The 16,637-nt window shown below is 52.1% G+C and overlaps 1 protein-coding gene across 4 annotated transcripts; it reads left to right on the top strand.

Annotated features, from left to right (window-relative positions):
- The first annotated feature begins 232 nt into the window (after nucleotides 1-232).
- DVL3 (dishevelled segment polarity protein 3) lies at nucleotides 233-15,889 on the top strand. Of its 4 annotated transcripts, XM_069475264.1 has the most exons (16): nucleotides 256-476; nucleotides 6,159-6,228; nucleotides 6,750-6,871; nucleotides 6,987-7,096; nucleotides 7,280-7,415; nucleotides 7,593-7,686; nucleotides 7,891-7,960; nucleotides 8,597-8,736; nucleotides 8,918-8,994; nucleotides 9,109-9,176; nucleotides 9,332-9,460; nucleotides 10,052-10,183; nucleotides 10,371-10,538; nucleotides 12,098-12,109; nucleotides 12,307-12,522; nucleotides 12,615-15,889. In XM_069475264.1, exons 1-16 carry the CDS (start codon nucleotides 316-318, stop codon nucleotides 13,049-13,051), a joined length of 2,142 nt encoding a protein of 713 aa, XP_069331365.1. In that variant the 5' UTR covers nucleotides 256-315; the 3' UTR covers nucleotides 13,052-15,889. The 4 variants fall into 4 exon arrangements, with proteins under 4 accessions (XP_069331367.1, XP_069331365.1, XP_069331366.1 ...); XM_069475266.1 differs by lacking the exon at nucleotides 12,098-12,109 and having other exon boundaries at nucleotides 233-476; nucleotides 9,332-9,481; XM_069475265.1 differs by lacking the exon at nucleotides 12,098-12,109 and having other exon boundaries at nucleotides 7,283-7,415; nucleotides 9,332-9,409.
- Nucleotides 15,890-16,637: the final 748 nt, after the last annotated feature.

Here is a 16,637-nt window from a genome sequence, read left to right as displayed (position 1 = left end):
CGGGGGAGGGGAGCGGGCCGGGACGCAGCCTAGGGCCGGGAGGGCCGCGGCCACCGGAAGAGTCGCGTTCGCCAGCCGAGCCGGGAGAGTGGGGAGCGGAAGCGGCGGCCGCGGCGGCGGCAGCAGGCGGCGCTGGGACCCGGGAGCGGCCGGAGAACAAGGGAGCTGGCGCCTCGGCCGGCCGCCGAGCTGGGCTGAGCCGCTGGGCCGCGCCGAGCGCCGCCGCCGCCGCCGCCGCCGCCGCCGCCGCTTGAGAGGCCTGGCCCGGCCGCCGGAGCAGGCCGCGCGCGGGCCGTTGGGCCCGAGGCCGGAGCCATGGGCGAGACCAAAATCATCTACCACCTGGACGGGCAGGAGACGCCGTACCTTGTGAAGCTGCCCCTGCCCGCCGAGCGCGTCACCTTGGCGGACTTTAAGGGCGTTCTGCAGCGACCCAGCTATAAGTTCTTCTTCAAGTCTATGGACGACGATTTCGGGTGAGGATGGCCCTCGCCTCTCCTCCGGGGAGCCCCGGCGCCACAGGCTCTCAGGGCCGACGCGGCCAGTCTGGACTTCCCTCGCTACCCTGGCTTCTAGCTCCACTCTGACTTCTAGGGGCGACTCAGCCCATTTGGGCCCCCTTGGCTCCTTCGGGGGCCAAGATTCCAGCCCCTCTAGGGCTCCCGTGCGCTTCTTGAAGGGGGACCTTGGCCCCTCCTAGCTTAGGGGGACGGCCAACTCCCCAAGAGCAGAGTTCCTGCCCGTCAAGCCCGCTCACCTCCTCAGAGACCAGTGGCCCACATAGACAGACACCCCCCCCCCAATTCCAGAGCCGGAGCCCCCAGCCCTCCTCCTGCCGAGGGAGCCACCTTTTTAGCATAGGCTAGGGGTGTCTGGCACTCGGCCTTGGCCCTCTTCATCTTTTCAGCTCCACAACTCAGAGCCATATTTGGAGTATCCTACATCTGAGGTCTATGCCTTGGGACTTTGAGCTGGGGGAAGGGGGAGTTGGGGGTGCTCAGGCTCCAGGATGTGAGCTAGGATCTGCAGCCCTGATGTTTATTTAGCTGTCTCCCCTCTCTCCTGTGGGCCGTTCCGATGTTGTCAGGGCAGCAGCGCCTGACCCCCTGAGCGGGAGTCCTCACCAGCCCAGGTGCTGATCTCCCTTTAGAATCGGGGCCTTTTTCCTCCAGATGGTGGCCAAGGGGGGAGATGTTGGAAGGGGCTTCAGGGCCTGGGTGGGAGGGCCAAGAAGAGTTTCTGGGTGTTCTCCATCTTCCCTTCCCTGGCGGGGTCGTCCCCTCCACCCAGCTGCAAGGCTTTGGACAGGCAGAGTTTGGAAGCATAGACTTCCCCTTTAAGAGGGGATGGAATGTTGGAGCCGGAAGGTTCTGTAGCAGCTGGCCTGGGAGGGGGGGGCTCGCTGATCCTCTCGACACACCCCCCCCCCCCAACTCCCAGGGGACTAGGGGAGGGGGAGGCCCCCACGCTAACTGGGCGCTGGGCCTGGAGGCCACGGGGAAGGCCTGACCAGGCCCTCCGGGCCTGAAGGGCGCCTCTCCAGCCCTAGCCTGAGGCCTGCACTGCTCTTCAGAGCTGAGGTCCCAGAGCCAAGTGAGGGGAAACACTCTTCTCCCCATTGTTCATCAGTCTGGGTTCCCTCCCACGACCAGGGCCCTCCTAGCCCTAGGAGGCAAGCACCTTCTCTCTTCTGTCTGGCATGTTTTGCTGTCACTTTCTGCCTTGGAACTCAGGGTTTGATGAGCCCATGAAATCATGTATGTGAAAGTGCTTTGTACAGGGGAGAGTGCTGTGTAGATTCTGACGAGTCTTTCCATTGTTGCTGTTCTTACCCTGGGGTGGGTCCTCCTGGGGTGGTGATGACTGTCTAGCTTCAGTCCAGAGACAGACACCACTGATTGGAAGATTCTTAGGAGGTGTGGGTGAGGGGGTGGGTGCCTTGGTTTGGCAAGAGAAGAATAGGGTTAGAAGGGACTAAGATATTGCCTCAGGATATGGGATGAGGAAAAATCAGCCATAGTCCATTGGCTGGAGTCACCATGGATCCAGATGCCTTGAGGGACTAGGACAGGCCTGTGTCTCCACCCTCTACTTATCCCCCCACTTATCCCTTACAGCCTGACACCCACTGGGCCTAGCCCCCACCTCCTAAGCTCCCTTACTCTCTCAAGGCTGCTGTTGAGCCAGGCCTAACTGCAGTCATAAGAGGGCCCCCCTTACATCCACTCACTGTTTACTTAATATATTTCTTTAAATCCACTGTAAAGCTTTTTCTTAGCTTGACCCAACCAATAATATGAAATCACAGGTCTGATTTCCTATTTATATTTCTTTCTAAAATATGTTTAAAATAACTGTCTAACTATTGAACTAAGAAATGTTTATTCATGTACTATCTGAAGCCATCTTGCATACATTAGTGGTACTTAACCACCTTTTGCAAAATACCAGAGTTGGCCATTTTAACAGGGTTGAAAACAATGCTAAAAATGGAGTGGAGGAGATTAATTTTATTTTTATCCCCAGAGGGATAAATGAGCAGGAGACCTGATAGCTGTCTTGGCACAGAAGACTAATAGTTGACTAGCATGTATAGTTTTCATTTATTTAACAAACTCATTTTATGGTACTTAACAGCATGCCAGGCACTGATCTTAATGGTTTTCAAATCTTCACTCATTTAATCCTCATAACAGCCTGTGAAATAGGTAGTAATATCCCCAGTTTACAAATGAGGAAACTAGAGCACAGAAAGCTTAAGTAATTTGCCCAAGGTCACACAGCTAGTAAGTGGCAGAGCTTGATTTGACATCAGGAATCTGGCTCTGAAGTCTAAAGCCTTAATCACACAAGTGTAGGTGTTCTGATGATTACCGTTTTACAGATGAATCCTTTCTGAGGAAGATGGTGAGCCTTGGCAAACCGTAAAGGTGCTAGGGCCACCACTTTTGCAAGCCCCACAAGAGCAGGGTTGGGCGGAGGCCAGTGCCCCTGCTGACAGAAGGGAAGGGGGGGTCAGAGGAGGAAGGCTGCTGTCTCTCCAGTCTCTCCACTCCAGGCTCACCCTCTGAGGTTCCAGTTATGAGGGCTGAGGACTCCCCAAGTCCCATCTGGTCTCCAGAAGTATTTGTCAAGCTCAGGGTAGACCCAGTCATCTTAAATTATTTGGGAAATGGAAGAAGGATAAACATTTTCAGCCCTGAGGAGATGGTGGATGGTACACGATAACAAGGTACCCACTGCTAGCCTGGCCTTGAGCTGTGGGAGGGGGCAGCATGGCAAGTTAACTGTGTTGCTCCCCGCTCCATGTCACACACTGTTCTCCCTCCCTCTGGGCCTTCTAGTTGGAGCACTCTTCCCCTGTTTCCTCCAAGTCCAAATTCTCCTATCCTCCAGGTTGAGCTTTTCCATGAGAATGATCATGGCGCTTATTTTCTTTATCCTTACAGCCTGATACTAAATAACATGCAGCAGATGTCTATCCAGTGAACACAGCTGCTGCTTTTATGACTCTGACCACTCCCACTTGCAGTGTACTTATATGAACTATCCATTGGACTGTAATCTCCCTGAGAACAAGGCAGGTTCGAGGTCTAATGCTTCACGAAGTCCATACAGTGGGAAGCATGGGAACTAAAACCCACTGGGCTCTCAGCAAAAAGCTTTTTATTTATTCATTTAATTAATTATTTTATTTTTTGGAGACAGAGTCTCACTCTGTCGCCCCAGGTAGAGTGCAGTGGTGTCACTGTAGCTCACTGCAACCTCAAACTCTGAGCTCAAGCGATCTTCCTGCCTCAGCTTTCCAAGTGGCTGAGACCACAGGCACATGCCATGACGCCTGGCTAATTTTTCTATTTTTAGTAGAGATGGGGTCTCACTCTTGCTCAAGCTGGTCTCAAACTTCTGAGCTTAAGCAATCCTTCTGCCTCAGCCTCCCAGAGTGCTAGGATTATAGGTGTGAGCCACTGCACCTGGCAACAAAAGCTTTTTAATCAGATGAACAATGAGCAGAAGATTTCTTGGCCCTGCCCTTAGCAACTTACGTCTAGTTAGAAAGAGCGTGTGGATTCTGCTAAAAATTGACAAAGTTGGTAACTAGCTTATATTGTATGCCTAGATTGTGCCAGGCATTTAAGAATCTTGTCTACCAGGAGAAGACAAAGGCTTGCAAAACTTAAGAAATTTCTGTAATATGGAAAGGCTAAGAAGTGGTAGAATTAGAATTTGAACCCATATTTATTCCACTTCACTTGGGGGGCGGTATGTGTAAGTGCTATGGAACCCTGAGCCATTTGGCTCCATGGAAGGAGGGTAAGGCCTGTCTGAGGTCCCCCGAGGCTGCTGAAGATCAGCTGATTGTTGTGAGTCAGCAGAGCCTTGGTGGCCTGTCATTGACCCCCAGAAAGAAAGGAAACATCTGTAGTGTGGAGCAGTGTGGTGGGGCCTGCTAGGGGAGGGGGAAGAAGGGACTCAGCAGCAGTTTCCCACTTACAGGGAGACCCTCTCCAAAGCAGGCCACAGAGTCCATGCCATGTGGTGCACATACCTGCCTTTTCCTTTGAGTCCTGGTTCCCGTGTGGGGCTGCAAACGTGGAGTACCCTGCTGCCAGACTGATGGGTCTGAGCTACCTCTCTGTCCCTTCTTTCCAGCCTATACTTTCTACACTTTCTGCCATGGTGGGCCTGAGCAGAATGATCTGGGCTTCTTTCTTAGGGTCGCTGTGGGGTTGCAAGTGGTGGAGGAGCCAGAGCTGGCTGGGAAGAGGGAGGGTAGGCTCGGCCTGCAAACTTGGCTGTGAGTCCAAGAATGTGAGCATCACAAGGAGCCAAGCACGTTCCAGGCTCTAGACAGAAGCTGCTCTAGGAACAAGGGAGAACTGGGCTTCCCAGCTTCCTTGTGGTCTTCCCTCTCTGCTCAGAGCTCCAGGCATGTGTCATTCTCTTACCCTTGGTCACATCTTTCCTGCTCTGTACTCCTGGTGTGTTTGATAGTCTGACAGTCCTCAAACTTTTCAGTTCCCTTCCCAGGCCTCAAACTGTAGTCACTGTCTGACTTCTTGCCTCACCACATTCCCCAGGCCAAACTACATGCCCGTGACCACATCCCATAGCCCTCATGCCCCACATCACTGTCCCGCCATCACCCACCTTCCACACAGACCCACATTACCTCTGTCATTGTACAGGAAAGAATGTGAAATACGGTGGAAAGAGAGGGAGTTTTGGAGTCAGATGAGCCTAGAGTTGAATTCCAGCTCTGACATCTATTAGTTCTGTGACCTTGGAAAAGTTACTGAATGTTTCTCAGATTCCTTATTCATGAAATGAGGACCACTGTCTACCTAATGAGGCTGGTATGAATGTTATATGTTCTAACTGTAGGGAGATAAAAATCATAAAATAGGTAAGAATATAGACTTTAGAGTTAGGCTGACCAGGATTCAAATTCTAGCTCTTCACTTGCTAGTGGTGGGAGTTTAGGTGAAATACTAAACCTGTTGAGCCTAGTTTCCCCATCGGTACCTACCTTATAGCATTGTTGTGAATATTAAATGTAATGATACAAGTAAAATGCTTAGCATAGTGTTTGGCCCATAATACATGCTCAATAAATGAGAGCATTGTTACTGTTCATTATAATGGCATGTAGAAGATGTATGATCATCAAATGCCTTCTCCCTTTCTCTCTTCTAATTTCTTTAAATTCCTTGCCCATACATCCCACAACAATGAGAGGATTCCCAGTTTAGAAGGGAAGGGCAGTAACAATTGTGTGGTTTTTTACAGTTTAAGATCAGAGGGAACGAGAAAGTCTAGCCCAGGAGAGCCATGTTGGGGATGGGTAGAGCACTCTGGAGATTCAAGGGAGTGGCATGCAGGACAATGATTTGTCAGTTGTAATTTGCCATCACCTGATGACTGAGAGGATGACGTAGCCCTCCCAAGGCCTAGCAGCTGGCCTTGGTAGGGCTAGTGTCTTCCTGGTGGTGCTAAAGAGCTGTCCTTGGGTCACCCCTACCTCTGCTCCCATTTGAATAGTCTTGTGCTGGTAGTTTGATTTCCAGTTTAGGGTTGAGGAGCCCCTAGGCGTTGGGATTTGAGGAGCTTCCATTTCTGTCCCAGAAAATTCTCTCTGACATCCCCTTTCCCTGCAGAGTGGTGAAGGAGGAGATCTCGGACGACAATGCCAAGTTACCCTGCTTCAATGGCCGGGTGGTGTCCTGGGTAAGGAGCCCTCAGCCTTCCATCCACCTGCATCCCCATGCCAGGCTGGAGGGGGAAAGTCTTCACTAAGATTGTAGCTGGTGGTTTTATCTTTCAGTGTCTGAATCTTCCTTTAGTTTTTAACTGAACTGTTTCTCACCCCAGATTCTATAACTTTAATGAAAAGTGAGAGTGGTGGGAAGGGGGAAAAGGGAGAGACAGAAATACACAGTGAAGACAATAATGTCTCCTATGGCCTTTGAGACACTTTGCCTCAGGTTCCCTCCTGTCACCTGCTGATCTCTGCCATGGGCCAGCGACCCTTTGCCCCCACTCCACTTCGCCACCCCGTGCCTCCCAGCCGCCCCGTCAACCCAGTCAGTGGGTCCACTCTTGATCTCAGCTGTTCTTGCACAGGCCTCTTTTCCCTCGATGTTTCTTACTTCATTCTCCCTAGGCCTTCATGCCTTGCCAGAAGCCAACTATCCCCCTTCTCCCTGGTGCCCCTATAATCTAGTACCCTCTCATTTTCTCCCCATCAGCTGGTATCAGCTGAGGGCTCACACCCAGAGCCAGCCCCTTTCTGTGCTGACAACCCATCGGAGCTGCCACCGCCTATGGAGCGCACAGGAGGCATCGGGGACTCCCGACCCCCATCCTTCCAGTGAGTACAACCTCAGGGTGGGGAGGGCCCATGGGGGAGGGAGGGCCACATCAGCTCAGCCCAGGGCTGGGGGAGGGCCTACCCCCTCCTGGACCAAGACCTCTCTTCCCTGTAGCCCTCATGCTGGTGGGGGCAGCCAGGAGAACTTGGACAATGACACAGAGACAGACTCTTTGGTGTCTGCCCAGCGGGAGCGGCCACGTCGGAGGGATGGCCCAGAGCACAGTATGTCTTCCCTGAATAGGGATGTGTTCCCCACTCCCATACCCTCCACTCAGCTACCCACCTCTTTGCCCTTCTTTCTGAGCCCTGGGTGTGCCTGGTCCCAGTGCAGCCCCTGGCCTGCCTCTCCTTCCTTCATTCCTACACTGGACACTGTGGGAACCCAGCTGCTTCCATCCCCTGCAGCAGCTCGGCTAAATGGAACTGCGAAAGGGGAGCGGCGGCGAGAGCCAGGAGGTTATGATAGCTCATCCACCCTTATGAGCAGCGAGTTGGAGACCACCAGCTTCTTTGACTCAGATGAAGATGACTCCACCAGCAGGTGGGGCTTTAGTTTCATGGGTACTGTAGGGCAGGTGACCCTTGAGGAGCCCTGAACCCTGAGGATGCTGGGCCCCTGGGAGGCATGTGGGCTTTGTGTTGGGGACCTGGGCCCTGCAGTGCCTCTCATGGGGCAGGGCTGGGCCAGCCTGGTGGGGAACGACTGTGGGCCCCACAGGTTCAGCAGCTCCACAGAACAGAGCAGTGCCTCACGCCTGATGAGAAGACACAAGCGGCGCAGGCGGAAACAGAAGGTTTCTCGGATTGAGCGGGTATGGGGCCTGGGATGCTAGGGACGGGTGGGGGCAGATTGTGAGCACTTCTCAGGCAGGGCCAAGGCTTATTCTTCCTTAGATCCCTTCCCATTAGTTCAGGGGGAAAGGGGGGTGGCACTGAGGGCTCACGTTGAGGAAGAGCCAGTTGGGAGTGAATTCCTGCCACCTCTACCTGCTGCTCAAAGCCTCTGTCTATTCCAGTCCTCATCCTTCAGCAGCATCACGGACTCCACCATGTCACTCAACATCATCACAGTTACTCTCAACATGGGTGAGTCTGATGAAACAACACTCTTGAGCACCTACTATACATGCCAGACACTAGGTAGACTTGAGGATTTCAGAGAGACACGGAATATGTTCCCTGCCATCAAAGAGCTATCTTCCATAATATCAGCTAATACATAAACTGATCATTCCAGTATCTCATGATCAGGGCTATAACAGAGATAAGTCCAGAAAGCTATGGAAGCAGAAAATGGCATCAGGAAGGGCTTCCTGGAGGAAGTGATTTCTGAGTGCCCCACTCCTTCCCATCTTTCAGCCAATGCATCCTTGCTCTCTGATTTTTACCCTACATACTCTCTTTAGGAGACAGCCAGATATAATAAAAAGAGCTCAACTTTGGGATTTAAACCTGAGTTTGAATCCTGGCTCTACCACTTACTGGCTTAGAAAAGTCACTTAAATTCTCTGAACCTCAGTTGCCTGCTCTTAAAATGGAACTAAAAGTCCCTACATCACAGACAGCAAGCATTCAATGATAGCATGTGTGAGCCCGCTGAACACAGTGCCTGATTCAGGTTCAGTAAATGTCAGTTCCTGTCCCTTTCCATTTTCTAATAATGGGCTGGGAATTTGGGTAGGAACCTTGCTCCTCCTCAAGGTCATAAATTACTCCCTGTAGAAAAGTATAACTTCTTGGGCATCTCCATTGTGGGCCAAAGCAACGAGCGTGGTGACGGTGGCATCTACATTGGCTCTATCATGAAGGGTGGGGCCGTGGCTGCTGATGGACGCATCGAGCCAGGAGACATGCTGTTACAGGTATTATTGCCCACCCTGGGTGGTGGTGTGGATAGGAAGCAGGGAGTTGTCCCTACCCTCTGTACCCTGTTCATTCAGAGGCCCTCTCTTGGTGGGGGGAAGATCTCTTGACTCACCAAGCTGAGTCCTCCACCCCCACCCCAACACAACTGCTTATGCCACTCCTGGTTCTCTTTTCCAGGTAAATGAGATCAACTTTGAGAACATGAGTAACGACGATGCAGTCCGGGTACTGCGGGAGATTGTGCACAAACCGGGGTATGGATGGAATGGCATGCTGGGGAGGACAGGGCAGGCATTTCTGGTTGTCAGGCAAGGGACTTGCTCTGGCCTCCACATATCATACCCTTACTAGGACGTCCTTGCTTTCAGACCTATCACCCTGACTGTAGCCAAGTGCTGGGACCCAAGTCCACGTGGTTGCTTCACATTGCCCAGGAGTAAGTGGATGGGGGACTCGGCCCTAAAGCTGGTGCTTGACATACATGAGCCCTGTGTCTCCTTTCTTGTATGTTGCCCTGAACCCCCACGCCTATCCTGTTGGGCCCAGCAGTGGGCAGGGCGGGCAGCCTGTGACCCCTCATCCTCCCTGCAGGCGAGCCCATTCGGCCCATTGACCCTGCGGCCTGGGTCTCCCACACTGCCGCCATGACGGGCACCTTCCCTGCCTACGGCATGAGCCCCTCCCTGAGCACCATCACCTCCACCAGCTCCTCCATCACCAGTTCCATCCCTGACACAGAGCGTGAGTGTCCAACCCTGTCTCCTGGGCCCAGGAGACAGAGCCAGGTGGGAGGGAGACTCTTGCTTGAGCATCAGAGGGGAATTCAGCTCATTCTAGCTGCCCCACACTGCAACTTCCCCCAGTGGTCACTCTGACCCTCACTAAACAGTGTTTGCTCTGAATCTGTATTGAGCACCCAGGGTACCTCAGTTTCCTCTTGTAAAATGGGACTAACAATAAACATTTACCAGGTTCCTGGGGGTTTAATGAAAAGATATAAGTGAAGCATCACAGTGTGTAGCATAGAGTAAGCATTCAATAAACGATGGCCATTTTTATTCTCATAACATCCCATGATACACTGTGCTAATAAGCACATTCATTTACATTATTTAATTATTTCTTCAAATATCCTTGTAATATACATATTAAAATCCTAATTTTTACAGAAGGGGAAACTGAGTATCCAAGAAGTCAGTAATTTACCCAGTATCAGTCCCATAGTTATTAGGTGGCAGAGCTGGAATGTAAACCTTGTCTACCTAACTCCAAAGCCCCTTTCTGTCTCACCAATCTGCCTCCCACCCCCAGGCCTAGACGACTTCCACCTATCCATCCACAGTGACATGGCCGCCATCGTAAAAGCCATGGCCTCCCCTGAATCAGGGTTGGAGGTCCGAGACCGCATGTGGCTCAAGATTACCATCCCTAACGCTTTCATCGGTGAGAGAGCCCCATGGTGGGATGAAGGATGGGTGGGGAGTATTGGGGCAGGGCAGGCCAGCGGGCACAAGAGCTCCCTTGCAGCACTCCTTTGAGCTGGAAGCAGCCCCAGCCTCATAGCATCTTGAGAGGCCAGATGAGCCCAAGTCAGATGGGCTTCCCAATCAACTGGCAGCCTTGCCCCCAGGCTCAGATGTGGTGGACTGGCTGTACCACAATGTAGAAGGCTTCACTGACCGGAGGGAGGCCCGCAAGTATGCCAGCAACCTGCTAAAAGCTGGCTTCATCCGCCACACTGTCAACAAGATCACCTTCTCTGAGCAGTGCTACTACATCTTCGGCGACCTCTGCGGCAGTACGTGCCTCCCCCACCTTCCTCCCCTATCTCCTGGCTGGGAGTGGGGTGGTGCCCAGGGATGTGGCAGCAGACTCCAGAGAACCCAGACTGGGGGCAGCAGGGCTGGGGGCCCAGCTCAAGGCCTGGGAGTTCTGTGGTGGAAGCAGAGTGCAGGCTAGCCTCTTCACCTGCCCTGCATCTTCCTTTGGCCTGGCATTTTCCAAGTGCCTCCTCTTTGCCTAGTACCATGCTGGTGGTTTCTAAGGCATTGCCTTGTTTTCTAACTCAATCCTTACAACATCCCCAGAGGCCCACCTCAGGTGGATACTGACAGAACAGGCCTTTTCCTTCTCACTGGTCAAGGTCTCCTCAGCCAGGAGTATGTCAGGCTCAGAGAGGACACAGTCACTCCCCTCGGGACAATAGTCTGGAGGCTAAAGTCATGACCAGCTCTTTGAGCACGAGCTGATGCAGACCACTTTTTAACTGCACCACCACCCCTCATGCTAGCTGCTGGCCTCTTGACAGGTTGATAGCTTGGCTGGCAGGCTCCACAGGCTGCCTCGGAGCTCTGCCTCCTGACTATTCCCCTGGAAGGCTGGGCTGGCCCACCGTAGGGCTTAAAGGAAGGTCTCGTCTATATTGGGCAGGTGGCCGCTAGGACTGTTACAGCTCTCTTGGAGCTCTGGGACCTAGTACAGATGGCATGTGAACAGGGGGTATCCCAGGCAGGTATTTAGTCCTAGTGGCCCCTTATATCCTCTTATATTCCCTTCAAGGTAGTTCCAACACTGGTGGGGCCAGCCTTGCCCTTAAGGAATATATAATTTCCCCAAGGGAGCTAGAGTCATGAAATAAGTAATATTATAGGAGTGAGACAGTGCTGTGAAGAGCCAGGCCTGGCTGGGAATGGGACAGAGAACACAGAGGAGGCACCTATGTTTTTTCTTTCTGGCCCCAATCCCACCCTCACCAGTAGCACCAGGGAAGTGTAATCAAGGCCAAGGGCCTTCTATATGGGGAGGCTCTGAAAGGCCCTGTGCTCATTCTTGGCTTTTAACGGGTAATTTTTTTTTAGTTCTAGGTGAGGGGGGAGGGTAAAATTTCACCTAAATTTCCCCAAACTGTTCCCTGCTCCTAACTAATGACTTCATCTGGAAAGGTAAAGCAAAAGTAAGGAACTCTTAGCTTCTGTTCTGGCTGCAGCTTAGGTTGACCTCAGACTGGTCATTTAACCTCTCTGGATGTCACTTTCCTTATCTGGAAAAAATGTGAGAGATACCTTCTTCATAGGGTTGGGGTAACATTTGCAGGAGATAGTGCTTTGTATTGTGCTTAATGAATTATAGGCAGGCAGTGCCTGATGGTATTTCAGCCCTCCATATTCCCCAACATCACACCCTCCGAGTGAACAGAAGAGAAAAGGGCCAAATAGGAGTTTTGCCCCTTCTTCCAGCCCACTGCGGAGGGAGGAGAAGGTGCCAAAAGCTTGGCAGGGGCCTCCAAGGGATTGGAAGTCGGGTGTCCAGATTTGGCTAAGAATCTGAAATGATAACTCAGGGCCTTCCTGAAGAGAGTCTCCCAGAGCTGTCTCTAGTGGTGGTAGAGGGCGTCTATAGAAGGGGTGAGCTCTCTGGCCTGTGTTTCCTCTCATTCTGGCCAGAAACTACCACAGTTGTTGTTATCCAAAGCCCACCCACCCGAGTTAGGCTGGGGATCTCTCTCTCCTAATCAAGGGGTGTAGTGCATAGGATAGACCTAGCTCACCCAGCCCTCTCCTCCACAGACATGGCCAACCTCTCCCTCCATGACCATGACGGCTCCAGTGGCGCCTCTGACCAGGACACACTGGCCCCTTTGCCACACCCTGGGGCTGCCCCTTGGCCCATGGCTTTTCCTTACCAGTACCCGCCGCCCCCGCACCCCTACAACCCACACCCGGGCTTCCCGGAGCTGGGTTACAGCTACGGCGGGGGCAGTGCCAGCAGTCAGCACAGTGAAGGTAAGGCGGAGAGGACCATAGAGGGAGGCCACAGGTGAGCCCCAGGCTTCCTCCTCAAGCTCTGAGTGTCTGGGCCTGATTGTCTCCTACAGGCAGTCGGAGCAGTGGCTCCAACCGCAGTGGCAGCGATAGGAGGAAGGAGAAGGATGCGAAGACTGGGGATTCCAAGTCCGGGGGCAGCGGCAGCGAATCAGACCACACAACACGCAGCAGCCTGCGGGGGCCACGGGAGCGGGCGCCAAGTGAGCGCTCAGGCCCAGCGGCCAGCGAGCACAGCCACCGCAGCCACCACTCGCTGGCCAGCAGCCTGCGCAGCCACCACACACACCCGAGCTACGGCCCTCCCGGAGTGCCCCCTCTCTACGGTCCCCCCATGCTGATGATGCCCCCACCACCCTCGGCCCTGGGACCCCCAGGAGCCCCTCCGGGCCGTGACCTGGCCTCCGTGCCCCCGGAACTGACAGCCAGCAGACAGTCCTTCCGCATGGCCATGGGAAACCCCAGTGAGTTCTTTGTGGATGTGATGTGAGCAAGGCCCCCCTACCCACTGCCATCCCAATCCCTCCCCGGCCGGCTGCGTTCCTCCCTCCATCCGTCCGTCTTTTTTACTTTGTCTGGTACCTAAAAGGGAAATAAATGGAACTAAATCCAGGTGCGCTAACTGCTCGCTGGGTGCAGCGAGGGCAGGGTACACCTACCGATTGGCTCTGCAGCCCCTAACCTGCCTCTGGCCCCAGTTTGTTCCTTCTGCCCACTAACTGCTGTGCAGGACTTGCTGGGACCCTTCATGTGCCTGGGGCCAGACTTACTGGTGCTGCCCCTTTACTCCCCTTCACCCCTTTTAGGAGGTGACCCGCCATGGTGTCCTTGGGGGCATGTTCACTCCTTATCCCCTCCTTTTCTCTTTCACCATTCATTCCGTTACACCATCCCTCTATTAACCCCACCCTCTCAGGCATGTGTTCAGATCTCTTGACTGCCCCACAATACTGACACCAAAAAATATTTGCTTCATGTGCGCCTTCTAATGTCCGGCTGCCTGCTGCCCCAGTCCTGCACCCTAGAGCTGTAGTCACCTCCAGTAGCCATACTGCCTGTGCCCAGCCTGGATCAGAATCCCAGAGGGCCCCCTCAGTTGCCTGAGCAGCTAGTGGCTTCCATGGGGCATCTCTGCTCTACTCACACCCCATGCCTGCCCTGTGTGCTGGCTCCTTCAGACCCCTAACACTACTAACCAGCAGGCTCATCTCACCTCTGGGCCTGAAACATTTCTTTTCTTTCTTTTTTCCTCCCCACATTTTCCCTGGTCCTGGAGCAGCCAAGAATTTCGGGCTGTTTGACTTTCTGTGAGCCCCCAGCGAGGGGAGGCCAAGCCTCCGAGGAGACCAAGAACCCTGCTTCAGCAGCCCCTCAGGGCTTCCCAAGGATGTCCAGCCCCCACACCCACACTTCAACATCTTGAATCAGGCTTCTGGGGAGGGCCCAGAGTCACCCATGCATGAAAGACTCTGTTCTTTCCAGAGACAGTGTGCATCTCCTCCCTCTCCCTCTCCCTCCCATTCTCTCTCCCTGTCTCTGTCTCTCTCTTTCTCTCATTTTCTCACTCTCACTCACATAAGCATGCACGCATGCCCACACACACAGGTGCCTATGCAAGTTTGCTTAAGCCTCAGGGCTGGTCCCTGCCCAGAGGGCTGGACCCTCTCTCCCAGTCCTCTACCAGGTTGTGGGGCTGGTCCCCTGACTTCCCTCTCCCCTTCCTTGTAGCTCTCAAACCTCCCACACATCCCCAGCATCTTCTTACCTGGATAAAGCCCATAAGCTGGGTGTCAGGCTGAGCTCAGGTGACTAACAGGCCATTCTCACACACCCCCACCCGCACACACCCTTCCCTGTTTTCACATTCACCATGACAACCCCAGAGCAAGGACACAGGAGCCCACAGGCCAGTTGAGGTTGGGCAGAGGGACTTCCAGGACTTCCAGACTGATAGAATGCCAAGTGTTCTTATTTTTTACTTTATTCTCCACTTGAAACAAATCATGACTTTCTCTTTAAGCCTCTGCTATAAATTCTTCTGGCTCACCTAGACTCCCAAGCTTTCAGGGCTGGGTGTCTAGAGTGAGATGAAAGGCCGGGTGTGGTGGCTCACGCCTGTAATCCTAGCACTCTGGGAGGCCGAGGTGGGTGGATCCTTTGAGCTCAGGAGTTCGAGACCAGCCTGAGCAAGAGTGAGACCCCATCTCTACTAAAAATAGAAAGAAATTAGCTGGATAATTGAAAATATATGTATAAAAAAAATTTGCCGGGCATAGTGGCACATGCCTGTAATCCCAGCTACTTGGGAGGCTGAGGCAGAAGGATCGCTTGAGCCCAGGAGTTTGAGGTTGCTGTGAGCAAGGCTGATGCCACAGCACTTTAGCTTGGGCAACAGAGTGAGACTCTGTCTCAAAAAAAAAAAAAAGGAGTGAGATGAAGTCCTTAGCTCCAGGCTTTGGGGCGAACTGAAGTAGGGGCATTTTGGCATTCATTCGTTTAACAGTACTTCTGGGGTTTTGGTGAGCAGAGGGCTGTGTTGAAAGTGTGACTCAGTCTTGCCGGCCTGCTGGTAGCTCTGGGTTTGGTCCCAACCCAGGCCATGGCTTCTAGCCACCACTATAGGGCTGTTTCCTGTACTTCTCTCTCTGACTCTGTCTTGAGAATTTCTCCACTATTGCTCATGCCTTCAGTGTTGGTGCTTCCATTGTTCCATCTTTGGACTATTCTCTTTTCCTCTCTATTTGCTTCCAAAATGGTGTCATCCATCCTGATGTCCTCAATTGCTGCTGATATGCTGGTGATTCCCAAATATAGAGTTCCAACCCCAACTTTTCCCAATCTTTAGATTTGCATTTTTATTACTTACTGGACATCTCCATGGAAGTGTCCATATGGACTCAACTCACATCCCCAACCAAGTGTGTTCCTGCTGAATTCCAGTCCTGGTTACCTTCATCACAATCTACGTAGGCTCACCAGCTAGAAACATTTATGGGCTTAAATTCCTTCTTCCTATATTTTACTCATCAATATATCATGTCCATTCCACTCCAACAATCTTTTTTGGATTTGGCCTTTCCTCTCCCTTCTGCCTCTACTTTAATTCAACAGAGCATGGGATTTGGAGTCAGGTTGTTCTTGGTTTGAATTCCAGCTCTACTATTTTTTGGTTGCGTGATAAGAGAGTTATTTAACCTCTCTGAGCCTCAAGTTCCCTCGTATGTAAAATGATGATAATAAAACCTACCTCACAGGGTTGTTGTGAGGATTTAAATTAGATATTGTACGAAAAGTGCCTAGCACAGAGCCTGGCACACAGTAGAGTAGGTGCTCAATAAATGGTAGCTATTATTATTATTATTATCATTATTATTATTATTTACTTTAAATTGGTAGCAGTTTAGGGTATGTTTGGAAGATAAAGCTTTTACAAAAGGTAGGCGTGAAGCCTTGAGTGCTGGTTCAAAGATTAGAAGTGCCTGTATTCAATCACTCAATGGATTCAGGCTGTGATCACGGTTTGAGGGAAACCAGATCTTCATCCTGCTACATTCTGGCTTCTGGAAAGAGGCTGCTAAGGACAGTATGGTTTGCAACCACATTTGACCTTTTTTGCCCTTCCTGTCATGACAGGCTCAATCCTGCTCAGGGAAGACAACAAGGTATCTCTACCTACAGAAAGACAAGAGCCAACAGATTTTCTTCAGATCCTGCAAGAACTAGGCAGGCCTTTCATGTTTGAGGATCAGTTCTATCTCTTCTACTCAGCTTGGATGTAAAGATTAATTCTGTTCATCAGAGAGGGAATCTCGAATCCCATGTCCAACTAAACTCAATTCTCCAAACATTTTCTAAGCAATATCTGTACCTGTCACTAAAAGGGGCACACAGTCACGCAGGTATAGCTGAGGAGACATGGGCACATTCATGGAAAGCTTTAGCTGGCCTTCAGGAAGAGTTCATAGTCATGGGCACATTCATGAAAAACTTTAGCTATTAGTTTCTTCCTAAGCATTTGCCTCCTCCCTCCCTACTCCTTTCCTTGAGTCTTAATCCCTGGGAAAAGGCTCTGTCTG

This window comes from Eulemur rufifrons, chromosome 7, assembly GCF_041146395.1.
Source record: "Eulemur rufifrons isolate Redbay chromosome 7, OSU_ERuf_1, whole genome shotgun sequence".
Classification (NCBI taxonomy): domain Eukaryota; kingdom Metazoa; phylum Chordata; class Mammalia; order Primates; family Lemuridae; genus Eulemur; species Eulemur rufifrons.
Note: the sequence above shows the minus strand (reverse complement) of the source record. Positions and strands in the feature narration are given on the sequence as shown.